We start from the raw sequence: 14557 nt of genomic DNA, 5'->3' as shown, positions 1-14557 counted from the left end.
CACCGTTTCAGATTTTTCGGAGTTGCAACGGACTTCATAGACACGCTTAAAGGTTTTAATAAAAATTAGTAGTGCTGCCCCCACGCGGGATGCATGAAACCTCCCCAATTTTGGTAACGGATTTTGATCTTAACTTGACCCAAGCTTTCAGGAAATACATACATGACCCCCACTTTGTGGGTTCAGGTTCAAGTACATCCCGGGTCAGTCACTGCGGATTACGGAAAAGGGTAAAAAAAATTACATTATATTGTATCAAAACCAAATGGGCTGTAAACGTTATCTTTGAACTCTAAAAGAAATGCAGAGGGCTAGGAGTGTATTATTATTATTTCTTTTTTTTTTAAAATCTGGTTTTAATTTATTGTGTAAGGAATAATCGGGAAGCCTCAAAGAAAAGTACAACATATTACGCCAGAATCATATACTTTTTAACGAAAATTATCATGGAACTTTCTTTGAAAAAAAGATAGTAGGAGGTGAATTCACACTTTCATTCTTGTCAGATTTTAACCTCAAGTTGAGGGATATTCACAATTTCGTAAAGAAAATAGGTAGAGACACGATTTTGTGGTAAATAAAAATTCGCAATTTCGTTATAAAAAATACGCGTAAACCGGGATAAAATCGTGAATAAAAATTCAGTGTAAGAACACTATTTTCCTTGGCAATTACAATTAGTTACCTTTTATTTCACCTTAATTTCCACTCATCAATCAGCATGATATGAGCTTATGCGTGACTACATCAAACAATATTTGAGTTTTTAAAAAATAACACTAAGCATCCTCACTGAATAAAAGTATCATTTAAAGAAAAGAAACACACAGAGAACATTAATAGAAAAAAATAATTTTAGTGTTCACAGTTTACTTATGCAAATAACACAAGCATTGTTTCAATGTTTTCTGGTGTTAAATTTGTTCTTTTGTCGGTAAGTATGTCATTGTAAGAAGAGAGAGCCCTCCACATCAACATTCGAAACTGATATGTACACTCATGTTCAAAATGATTGTCGCATATCTATAACTGTCTTCTTGTAAGACATAATTTGATAATGCTTTTGTAGGATAGTTTTAATACTGATACTATGTGTATAATCCGGGAATGAATATTTGTGGTAAATTTCATAGGGAAAGAATTATAAATACGAAAATTAGTATGGGTGAAACAAAATGTTGCTAAATGGACAAGAAAGTTTTATTTTCGTTTTATTGTTCTTATTTACTGCTCTTTTGACATGAAATGTGTCACATATATGTCTTTGCCGATTATTCACATACTAAAAATGTAAGAAATACGGGGCAAATTCGTTATCAAATTATATTCCTACAACAACATATTTACAGACACGCAACAATAATTTAAGACAGGAGTGTATATTAGTTGGAGACACTTTCCAGCGATTTCTGAATGCTCCTTTAACATACAGCGCAACACGCTATCCACTACACCCGTAGATACCATTTGGAGCTCGCATGTAAAATTTCAAAAATTCATGGTGCAATATTTTCTCAAAAATGAGCATTTTCATCACATTGCGTTGAAAAATTGTCAGTTTTGAGTAAATTTCGTGGAATATCGGGACTTGTTGCAAATTTCGCTAATTCGACAGAATTTCGCGTTTAATCGCGAGCCTTATATGGCCTAACAAATGGTGAATATTATATATTTTAGGTACACAACGTTTCCGCACAAAACTGATACATTTCGCGTTTTCGCGTGTCACCAAAAAATCGTGTCTAAAAATAGACATCAAGTTTTTGTCATAATCGAAAATATTTTACGTGTATTGGAATATTGTCTTCCATGCACGTGTATAATCTTGCAACATGGGATTAATTTTACCCCCTTTTACCCTCACGCAAATCCAAACAATAAGGTTATAGCTGCAAGCGAACAGAAGGCGCATATCAAGTTTCATCAAAGTTGGGTAAGTTTTGTGAAAGTTATTGTGGAGCAGACGGACACACACACAAATGCCAGTCAAGTTGAACAGTAGAATTTTCGCCAACGCTCGATTCGATTAAAAGGTCGAGTGTTATCCTTAAGTGCAGTGTAAATAACAGCTAGTTGGAACTGCAGAAGATAGTAAAATTGAAGCATAACTACTAATTTGTACAGTCAACATCTAAAGTATTTGGCCAACTCTATATTTTCTTTTGGCAGTAAATTTGGAACAAATTTATTAATTCAAATAAAGTTTTTTTTTTTTTTTTTATCGCAGAAACTAACTTCGTGTACATCACGGAAATTTGTAGTAAATTTATCAACTTCTGAACTTTTGGCAGGAAGAGACGGGACTTCAGTTAAGTAGGAACTCTCCCATTAAACCATTAACATTCAATACTAAATGAACACACTACAGAGTACTTTACTCTCACAGGTTTCCACAGGTATTCGTTTTAAAATGGCTGTGTGAAATTTATTTCCATTTCTCCTTGAAAACTCCGTTTACTTAAAAATAAAATAATTTGTTGCTCTATTTGTCGCAACTTTTCCTCAATACATGTATAAAACATCACTAATGATGAGTTCTACAAACAGAGCTCTGTTGTTCTATCTACATTACCAGCATTTACTAACGTCTAACAGATTCTTAAGTTCTTATTGCATTGCAGTTTACTTTTAGTACATTACCTATTTTGGTGTAAATTTATAGTTATTTGTTGTAAATGTATTCTGTATACAGTTGCCGCACGATTTCCTAAGTAAGTAATCTAAATATTCGTAACTTCTCATTTACGAAAAAGGTAATTAATCATGTCTTATCGGTATCCGTCATTAAGAAGTTTCTCTGTAATAATAATAATAATAATAATAATAATAATAATAATAATAATAATAATAATAATAATAATAATAATAATATCCCTGACTCTACAGCCTATGTACGGCTGTGGCACGTTATAGTGGGGGAACAAGTTCAGTTAGGTGAAACGTGGCAGCATAGCGGCCCAAGGTACCATTATTTCTCATCAACGTAACCGGACTCCGCTAGTCTACCGTAGTCTTAATTTAGGCTGCCTTCCAAATTATCTTACGATGCTGAATCAACATCGAAAAAAATATCCTAGCTCCCATTGGAAATCGAAGCCAGGATCACGCGAAAGAAGGGCCTGTGCCAGGGGCGCACCTATGCGGACGTCCACCGAGTCCAGATTCCCTTTACAAAACTTCGTAACTCGACGAACATTTGTAAACTTTAACACAGCTATACTTGTTTAACATCGAAATTATTGATGTACCCTAAAATTCTTATTATACACCTCATATGTACTCTTTCCTCTCTTATAAAAATAATCTAGCTCTATCATTTTCTATTAGAAAATAGGTGGCAGTAATTAACTATAACTTGTCTTTTTGGGGTGCTGAATAACACAGGTTGAATACTTCGTAGACGTATTAGAGCCCGAAAAGACTTCAAGACCCCTCCAAACAAATAAAACTTCTAAGGCCAATTTAAAATAGAATCTTTTAACATCAACAATGGTAAAAGGTTGAAAAAAAACAGTCAGGACCCATGCTTAAAGATACCATCCCAACATTCACCTAGTGGAGTTGAGAAAAACCTTAGTGAAACATGTCATGATGGCAGGTCACATGTTTTGCACCCAGGGTCCTCGTTTACGAGGAAAGAACACTAACCACTAGCCTTGCTTGCTTGATTCTGCTAACCAGGATAATAATAATATAATATCTGCCTCAGTATAATGAACCAATTGGGAATCTACTTGGATTAAGAAGTAGCGAACTCTGGTGAAATATCCCAGAAATAATACTGACTGGGAGCCAATGAGGTGGCCACGCATCACGCAATTACCTAGCCAGCCATAACCCTTCATAGGCTATAGAGAAACAGAATTTTGTTTTAATAATAGAGTTTTTACAGGCTTGCGCTTGCCCCTTATTTATGGAACAGTTCCGCCGTCCCTGCATCCTACTCTCGTCTATGAAAGCAAGATAAAGAACGAAAGACACTTACTATTCTTTCCTTCTCTTTACTACTTTATTCCTTATTGTCTGCTCTATGCTTCTCACGCTGCATCTTTGCTTGTATGTGACTGGCATTTTTTCTCCGTGTCTCTACTCTAGATTTGCGATAACAACATATCGAAGTGAAATTTCACATTCTGTTTCACTACTTCAAGAACAAAGTTCAACCTGATCCTTTCGAAGAACAGTACAATAGATACCATTTGTCAAGAGCTCTTCAAAGATCTGATAAAATCAGTAACTCCTGAAGATACCAGCTTTGCCAAACCTACCTGTCCAACTCTATTACTCGTGTTGCAAATGGAATTTATAACAGAATAGCTCCGTCTGAGCTCATTTTTGTTCTCTTAGGTTACCCACAGAAGTACCTCATTGTGTGGGCACCAGTTCTTGATTTTCTGCCTACAAGAGTGACAAGAACTTCCGAAATATATTCGTTCCTTCAGGTAGTTGCGGTACAGTAACATGATTGCCTCATAGAGCGCATCCGTGGCTAAGCGGTTAGCGTACGCGCCTTTGGCGTGGGAGACCCGGGTTCGATTCCCGGCGGGAGCTCATGTGGTTCGGATTCCACGTTAATCAGTAGGTCCACGTCTCATATAGCCTCGCTGCTGAAAGGGACGCTAAACTAAAATCAACTCAACTCAATGATTGCCTCATAATGAAAATCAATGTTATATTTCGTATTTATCGAAATTAAATAATAAATATATTTTGTTACTGAGACCTTTTTTCGCTATGTTATAATTACGTTAAGTTATTCACCCCTGGTATCATTTGCTGTATCGTCAAATACTTCAGGTACGTTTTCTGTTCTATCTTAGTAATACAGAGAAAATTAGATTGCTGAAATAATTGAACGGGGTGAAGTTTTGCCATCTTTCTATCTTTTAAAATTGTTCTGTTGCATTAGTGTATTATTCCGTGAACTGCAGTTGCTCTTATGAAACTCAAAACCATTCGTAATCGAATCGATATGACTAAGGTGAAAATACCCTTAAGTAGGTGTGTTAGATGAAATCAGAAATATGTAATATTCTTTCGTGTGTGTGCATGTATTTCGATTTCTGCTGCAACAAATTCTTTTAATTATAATAGTAAAATCAAGGAATGTACAGAAAGCTATTAAATAAAAACGCAGTTAGCATCAAAAGATTGCGATCTTGGCTAATAATTAGTTTTTGGATTAGGGGCCAGAAATTTTTGAACGTCCCCTAAATCGAGTTTTTTTTTTTTTTTTTTTTCGTAAGCACATTATACTGAGTTAAGTAATAGTTTGGATTTGGCTACACTATATGTAGTTCTCCAGCTAAAAGGCGTACAAGAAAATTTTTGAAAGTTGTACACTCATGTCCAAAATTATTGTCGCATATCTATAAATATGTTGTTCTACGAATATAATTTGATAACGAATTCGCCCGCTATTTCTTATAATATTAGTATGTGTATAATCGGCAAAGACATGTATGTGGCAAATTTAATGTCAAAAGAGCAGTAAATAAGAACAATAAAACGAAAATAAAATTTTCTTGTCCATTTAGCAACATTTTGTTCTACTCATTCTAATTTTCGTATTTATAATTCTTTTCCTATGAAATTTACCACAAATATACATTTCCCGATTATACACAAAGTATCAGTATTAAAAGTACCCTGCAAAATCATTATCAAATTATATTCTTACAAGAAAATAGTTATAGATATGCGACAATAATTTTGGACATGAGTGTACGTGTGTTGAAATTTTTGAAATATATTGGAGTTTTTTGGATTAGGGGCCACCAAATTTTTGAATGGCCCCTGAATTGAGTTGTCGTATTTTTTACGGAATAAGCATATAGAGGAATTCTGTTTCAAGTCAACCGGTGATAAAAAATGAATTGTCTCAGATAACTTGTTAATTTTATTAACAGTCTCCTGCGGCACATTATGTGATCTATTGCGTCAACAAGAATGTGATCGGCTGGCACCCATACGATATCGTCGGTTCCAGACCAGTGAAAAGTAGAAACGGGCCCTGCAGGGTGTAACAGCTTTGTCTTGTAGTCCTGATATTCCTCCGAATATTCCAGCACCATTCCAATCCACCATTTGCAGCAATAGACACAAGCTACGAATTTTCTTGAATCCAAGACTTTTACTTCTGATGTCTTCTGTTTGTGTTGTTTATCTACCTAAACACTATGTAGGTGTTCCATTGGCGTAGAGGAAATTAGTCCATTTTTTAAAACTTATTTCACTGTCAGGAATGAAAACATGATCATTCCTTGTTCCAGGTATTGTTTTCAGAGGGATAAACCTATTTTCTTGAGTCATGAGATGCTGCTGAACATCTTTAGTTGATACTATATATATATATATATAATGGATGTGATATTATCCAGGGCCCATTTTATAGAACTGCTGTGTATTTAATATTTAGTTCGCAGTTATCTTCTGTAGACTCGCACATATTAGAAGTTTTTTTGGCCCTTAGGTTTAAATACCCGAAACCAAATTTGGTTCACACGAAATATAGGTATTTTTCACCTTGTGCTAAAATTTCACACACGTACAACTTTCATCACATGCTCATTCCGGGCCTCGAACATGGGACTATAAATGCTGCTATAACTCTACTACATCTATATAATATTCATTAGTTTCGATTGCAGATTTGAAACCTACAGGCAAAATTACATGCGGATGCAAATTTTTAGCTTCATAGCTCTTCTGGTTATTGAAATAAACATTAAAACGCAAAATCAATTGTTTTTGAGTCGTTATTTTGAAGCTAATTGTGTAATTAATTACTAATTAACGATAAGGGCTGGAAAAGTTTTATTTTGAGAAATAACTATTCTCAAATATGTCTTTCAATGTACAAAAAATTATCAGAATCTGAGACGAATTTTTCATCATTGCTTGACTTGAAATGAAATGACTCTATACTGAGTTAACTGATAGTTTCGGTTTGGCTACACTGTATGTAGTTCTCCAGATATAAGACCTGCAAGAAAATTTTTGCCTGAAATGTATTGGATCTTCTGATCCAAATATCCAGTTAAAAATAGGAAATGTTTATTATTCATTGTATTATGATTATTTATTTAAACTGATATTGGGAAGTAATAGATTTGTGTCTTAGTCCTATGTAATCAAGATGTGAGAAAATTTCAGATTTTCTAGTTAGTGAATTTTCAGAACGATAGTTGTCCTAGTGCTACTTACTTTAAACTAGCTTCTTATGTTGAATAGTATGATGAAATATAGGCAGATAGGAATCGGAATAACTTAGTATAGAATACATTTGTAAATCTTGTCATTTTGATTTTCATGTGCCCATGTTGGGATTCTTTCGTTCTAGTACTAAGGAATCTCAGCACGATGTACTGACAGTTCGTAGTTTGATAGAAAAACGAATAGTAAATAAATAAATAAATAAATAAATATGATACACTTTCAGTAATTATAATGAAATGTACTTGTAATTTCTTGTACAAGGTAATACTTTATTTCATAAGAAGATTATTTACAGATTTCAAGATTTAATTTTGTGATCCATTTCACGAACGTGATTATATGACACAGAATCGACATTTTAAAGCAGAATCCGAACCACGTATTACCTCACTGGGAATCAAACTTGAGAAAATGCACAACTTGAGAAAAGGGTATCCAATCTATCAACCCTTCGAAAGACTGATAAAGAGTTTACGTGCTCGAAAGCTTATTTTTAAAATTTTGACACTACTTTTTTCATGTTTATTTTCGTAGGTTGTTATTTTGAAGTGGTTGGTGGATCATGTGTTGGAAGAACGCGGGGAGGAGTTGAAAGAGCATCTGGACGAAACGTGGCGTCCTGATGACATGGTAAGGTCAGGAAGACTCGCTTATTACGCATGTTTGAAGTGCTGCATGTGTGCACTAAGTGTGATTGAATTTGAATAACGAAATAACACAAAGAAACAGTTATTTTTTTTTTTTTTTTTTTAATTCTGAAGGTAGCTGATTGTTAATTATTGTTAAAGTAGATGTAAGACCTTCAACATTATAAGGAAAAATACATACATATATAATATGAGTGTGTGTGTGTCTGTGGTGTGAAGTGATAGCATATTCATAAATTAATGTCTATTCAGGGATAAAAACAAACTATAAAATTATATTTTAAGATAAAACAGGTTTATACCGTTTTTCTTGCATATTACTGTGTTGGATACAGTTTCATAGTAGCTTTATAGAACAAATTTGTAAAATTTGTCTACTTTGTAGTTACTGGAGATAAACCAGTTATAGTACTTTTCTTAAGCATGTCTTTATTATATTTTTGTACTATTATGAGTTCACTTGTCTTGCCACAATAGTGTGTGCCCAAAAGTATTTTTGAATGCCCTAAATTATCAACTAGAATGGAAATTGTATTTATACATAGATTGTAGCAGCACTGTAGTGCATTAGCACCATAGGCAGTCATATATTCGGCTGCATTAATTGGTAGAAAATCAAAATAGTATTAGTAAGGAACCCTATTTTAAGTTCTTCTGCAAGCTGTCTGTCACTGCATTTTATCCTTTGATATTGCACTTGGTGCTGTTATTACCTTTTTTCTCTCTTGCCTTCTGTAACTACAGTTTGCAGCCAACCAAGTAGAACTATCTGTATTGAACAGAAGCACTTGTTTATTTATTAAAGGAGAATTCTTTGTTTTTCATCGTTCGTGGAGATTTTCTGGCTTGGTTGTATACAATTGTCTATGGTGTTCTATTTCAGCGTGGACTATGTGCTGGGCAGGATGCCTTCAATAACGTGTACTGGTATTTGGATGGTGAGTCCCAGCAAACCTTTTGCCGTTCAAGTCCTGCTTCGGTGTTATTTACATTTCGTAGATAGCAGTAGTGCATGAGATTGATATGGTGCTTTTTTTTTTTTTAATGATTTATTCAGAACACTTAAATAAATGGTTTTGTTTAACCAGGTGGCACATGAGCATTTATTTATACATAGATTCCTGATCCCTGTAGTCATTACTGCTGCTGCATGAGCAAATAATGAGTGGCATGCTTGTAACATGCATGGTGTTCAGTGTGAAATTCCGAAGCAGCGATGTCAGCTAATTGTGATGAAGGCGATTGATATAAGTACATATTCGCAATTAGTGTTCTTGATCAATGGCTTTCTCACTCGAACTTCCATCCACCTCTTTCTATACATTTATTTATGTATTTATGTATTTATTTATTTATTTATTTATTTATAGGTGGTGTTTAGAAGGAGGGCTTACCAGATACTCTTAGAATTTAACAGAATATTTTTTTTTATTTAAATTGAAGCTTTCTAAAATAATAACGTTCATAACATTTTATATTTATTCTAATCATGTAACAACATGTATTATATTAAAGGTGGTGGTGAAAACATGCTTTTACAGAAAGTAGTCATGTTTATATAAGGTAGTATGACTTTTTTAATCCATGTGAGTATTCTCAATAATGTCGTGACTGCATCACCACTGATTGTAAAGCGTTTTTTATGTAGTATAGATTGGTAATTACAATGTACAGATTGAATACTGAATGCTTACACCAGAGCGAAAGATTTTTTATTCTCACACCATTTTTAGGTCATATATCAAGAGAAAGTAATTCTCTCCATATCGTATATATTAAATTATTCTAGCACAGTGTTCCGACAACCTCTCCAAAATTGTAGATAAATATAAAAAAATAAACATGAAACAGCAACCGTGCTACATAAAGCTTGTTCGGTTGAAATTTCACCACCTTAATTTTTCCATTCAACAACGGAAAATTTAAGGTGGTGACATTTGTAGGAAATTCCATCGGTTCAAGATGAAAAGAAAGTACGTAAATAACTATTGAATGCATATATACTCCAGTAGGAAATAATTTCTTCTATCTAGAGATGGTTTTATTGTCCAAGCGTCTGATAAGGTTGAGGATCAGTTATACGGGACTTGTGTATTATTATGCAGCGTCATTATTTACATGTAGCTGCTGTTTTCTGGGTACCTATAGGATAAAAGTATTATGCGGGAAACATATATTCATTTATTCACACAATAATAGTGACTAACTAAATTACATTTTATAAGTGTCTGATTTACGCATCACGAGTTACGATTCATATAGCATGACCCCAAACCATAGTATGTATATTTCGTACCTAAGTTATGCCTTCATCTCAGAATATAATGATACGTATTGACACTTACATTTTTTGAGTTGAATGTTTCTTTCTAGTATCATGCTTTCAAAAGGGAAGATTATTGTTAAATATGAGGTAGTAACCACGTGTGTTCCCACTTGATATCAATCTGAATCTGAGCGCATTAAATACATAGAAGCTAAGAAGCTGCTACTTCTGGAGCTCTCAGATTTTGTGTCGTGGGCTTCTTCCTTAATGTTTTATTTTTGGCTAAAACGATAATTCAGAAAAGTAGTAACTGTAGTTGTACTTTTCGTCGAAAATTTATTCCGTTTTCATACCTCGGGTACATTGATAAGGTAATTAATTACGCCTCTGATATTCCCCAATAATATTAATACTTGACATTTTTATCTGTCATTTTGTTACATACTGTTCGCGTTTATATAGAATAGGGATGTTTCATTTAGTAATAAGTTTTATCACATTTGATAACTTTAAAGTGGCACCCTGATCTCGCACTTTCGGCTTGTAAAAAAGAACGAAGGACCAATGGATTTTCTTACGTTCCTGATTCCTTCTAACTATTGTTCTCCCAGTCTTTGTTGTTTCTTTAATTTCATTTTCGTTTTCTTAGTAGACTTCAGAATTCCAGAACAGTTGCAAGTATACTATATTGAAATGTATATAAGATAACTGGTTTCCGAAAGAACATCAGTTTTATCTGCCTGTAATTTTGTTCCAGTTTTATCACCTGCTAGGCTTTACAGCTTTCGCTCGCAGAAAAAATGACAGTCGAAATACTCATTTCCGTATTTTATTCGGCAACAAATATATATTTTTCTCAACAACAGAAGTCACGAATAAAGCAAAAATTTAGTACAGTTGAAAATCTTAAAAAGTTGGTATTAGAATTTACAACTAATTAGTGAAGATTATGGAAACTGAATTCTAAACACAGTTGAGTATGAACACTGTTTCACAATATTGTTTTAGACTTGTATATTTATAGAATCTTTGCTTATTGCCTCTTATACTGACAACTTAAGTTGTCTGATAATCCGGACAAAGTCATTGTTTTCGGGTAAAATACTGTACTTCGTGCAGTTAATAAAATCGAGAAGACACTATTGCTAAATCTTTACTGGCCCCTCAAATCTTTAATTTTTTGAATTATTAATTACACCCGCGCTAATTGTCAGCAGTGTAAATCCGAGTCGATCGTTCTGCCTGGTGGCAGCAGCTCGTGATGCACGATGCAACTCCAAACTGGGTGTGAGTGTGAGCTTTTTGTCACAGACTGTGGAGCTTGTCCTAGATTCGACCACAATCTTTTCGTAGGTTATCCAGTTCTCATTACTGGTGATCAGCGGCTTCAGAAATTGTTCGAATTCGTTACGTTCAGTGAAAGTTCGCAGATGGAAATTCGACTGAGTCGGATCATGTGGCACCCCCAACGTCAAGCTTCTTTTTGTGGCAAGCTTTCTCCAAATGGTTTAACATTGTTCACTGATGGATGTAACGTCACTGGTGATATCCTGCCTGCTTATATGCCGGTCTTGCTCGACTTCAGCCAAAATATTGTCCACTTTTGCTGTGAATTGTCGACCACTACGAGGAGCATTTCAGACATCGATATTTTCAAAATGAAAGCGACTGTATCGTTTTTAGCTGTTGCTTTCGATAATGTATCTTGCTTATAAATGGCACAAATTTCTTCACAGGCGTGCGCAGCATTTTCGCCTTTGTCAAAATAGAATTGTAAGATGTAGCGTAAGTTTGGTGAAAGTTCACTCATCTTCAAGTCGCAAACCTTTTTGCACATCTACTAGCTTCCAATTGTCAGTTGTCAAACGACGTTAGACCTAACTCGCTACGACTAATGCCATCTCGTGCTCAAAAGGACCAATATTCTGTTGACTTCCTGATGCCGAAACCAAACTGTTTGATAGATCGCTGAATCTGCAGAAACTCCTGAATGTGAGAGATGAAATTTTGCACTATTATTATTTTTTAACTTCTGCTAAGGAAAGATTTTCAGAATTTCTAGAGATTTTCAGTTCTATCTTACGTCGCATTTTTTATGCGTCGTATGGTTAGCGATAATTTTTGATGTTCCTCTCCTTAGTCTAGTGGCTAGAGCAGTGTACCTTTTGGTATATGAGGTCTCGGGATCAATTCCCAGTGGGGAAACATTGAACGTACTACACAGGGGTAAGATCCCATTTTAAACTGTATGTCTCGTTCTGTGCAGCCTTGCCGCTGACAAACAACTTAGTACAAATCAATCAACCAATTGGTATCATGACAGGTGATCAGTTGCGTATTCAAATACGAAAATTGGGCGAAGAGGGAGTGAAAAAAGTCATTAATCAGTTCTGTTCAACGTCGTGGATTGCTGTGTTGTATTAGTATTATGAATATGTTTTAGTATTATGTATTAGTATTATGAATCTATTTGAATATGTTTTCATGATGGAATTTATCGAACTTTCACCCCGTTAGGAGGAAAGGGAATAATTTCATTATTACTTTTCTTTCTTTTTCTATAACAAAATACAATTCAGTTGCACGAATTCTGATGTGTTTTTATAGTATTATCACTGTTTCGAACCTTTGAACATACATGTACGAAATGTGATGTATGTAGTCTGTTGCCTGAGAAAATACGACCATTTCAAATCACTTGCATGAATGCAACATAGGAACACTGAGGGAACGGGCATACGAAAATTTTCTACGGTAACTTACGAGGCATTTGCTAGTAACGAATAAATGTGTGTACTTTGTGTTAAGAATTAGGTAAGAGATATAGTTTAACGATGGTCAGATTTATGACTTCCGTAATATCTGCATTACTTGGCTTCGTATTTACTTTTGTGTGATATATGAAAGCATGTAAATGCATTTTTATTCTGGCATGTGTGTGAAGAGATTTAGTTAACATTTGTTTAAATAAAACCTTTCACATAAAGTTTTTTTTTCCTTGGTATAAAAATGCATCAACAATACCAGCGGGCGAACTTACATTACCATTGCATGTTCAACTTTAATTCAAAATACGTGCGTTTATTAGAAACGTTGGCTTTTTCTGGTATTTACATGGAAAGCATATAACGACAGTATGTTTAATTATGAGCAATAGCAATAAAACTGTTCTTTTGATTTAATTCAGTTTCAATAGATATGAATTTACCGAGACGTCCTTTCTTTTATTCCATGGAATTATCAATATTTAAATAATATTAATTGGTATACGCCCCATATAATTCAACGTTTGTTATCCAAAATGCCTGTTTAGATACAGTAAAGTTTGTCCTTGTTTTTTCGTTTATTAATTCATAGAGTAAGTATAATAATATATATCAAAACTAAAATTTCCGTTAGGAATGAATAATTCGGAACGATGCAAGCTCCTTACAATTTTCTTTGCAGTTAATGTAAAAGAAAAAAATATTTTTTGCTAAAGTTCTGTGTGCATTTTTATAGAAACACTAAAGTGCATTTTCCCGTTATTGCGAATATAGTGAAGCAATATCGAGATTGTCAAATTTAATTTACTAAAGATAATGCTATTTTTTTTCTTATTTTCGAAAATACTAATGGTGTTAGTTTAAAATGATCATTGTACAAGAAAATAAATTTTCAAGAATTGTTTTGGATTGTTCTTTAAAATAGATTTTAGTGTGTCCTTTTGTGACACACACAAGTATAAATCAGTTAATGCGTTTACAAGAACAAATCCGTGTATGCTTAAAATTTACCCTCAAAGCTATCACTTGACAAGTTGATTTTTTCTTAAAGAATCTTCATACCTGTTTACTAATTTCGATTAACGTAATTGAGTAGCACAAACTTTATAAGGAAGGTTAAAAAAAAATAAATAAAAAAAATAAAGCAAGCGTACACTTCGAAGAAATCTTCAAACAAAAATTAATAAATAAAAGTAAAAATTGGGAATCAAACATAAGCTCTTTATATATTCTCTTCACAGATACTTTCGCGCATCAAAGATGACTTTAATTTTGTCATATTTCATCAATATTACTGAGAAACTAAATTGTGATACTCTACTAAATTTATCGTGCTCATGGGTTTTCTCGGGGTTCTCCCGTTTCCTCCCACTTTCTTCATTCCACCATTTCTCTCATCTCTCATCATCACCGTCTCTTTTAGGCTAACCGGCATATCCGTGGGACGTAAAACTTAAAGATTTCATTTCATTTCTACTAAATGTACGAAATTCTTTTGGTCATAGAGATGGATTTCCTTTTTCGATTGGATTTCTAGTTAAAACTGTGAAAGCGTTCATACTTTCTTCCATTCCGGGTAGTGTCCGCCCCTTTGAGATTTCTGGACCTAACAGTGTTCGATAAACTGTATAAATTATGTAGTTCCTCGTTAGGAAGTTTCC

The 14557-nt window shown here is 34.0% G+C and overlaps 1 protein-coding gene across 3 annotated transcripts in view; it reads left to right on the top strand.

Moving 5' to 3' along the window:
- Positions 1 to 14557, top strand: part of lgs (BCL9 domain-containing protein legless) — a 158785-nt gene that overhangs the window by 83330 nt on the left and 60898 nt on the right. For all 3 annotated transcript variants that reach the window (XM_081762029.1, XM_081762027.1, XM_081762030.1), the window contains 2 exons: positions 7753 to 7848; positions 8749 to 8803. In XM_081762029.1, coding sequence (XP_081618155.1) covers positions 7753 to 7848; positions 8749 to 8803 — 151 coding nt within the window. The remainder of the gene's footprint in view (positions 1 to 7752; positions 7849 to 8748; positions 8804 to 14557) is intronic.

The sequence above is a fragment of the Thermobia domestica genome, chromosome 6, assembly GCF_964235325.1.
Source record: "Thermobia domestica chromosome 6, izTheDome1.hap1.1, whole genome shotgun sequence".
In the NCBI taxonomy this organism is placed as follows: Eukaryota; Metazoa; Arthropoda; class Insecta; order Zygentoma; family Lepismatidae; genus Thermobia; species Thermobia domestica.
The sequence above is the reverse complement of the archived record's forward strand: the minus strand, read 5'-3'. Positions and strand labels throughout refer to the sequence as shown.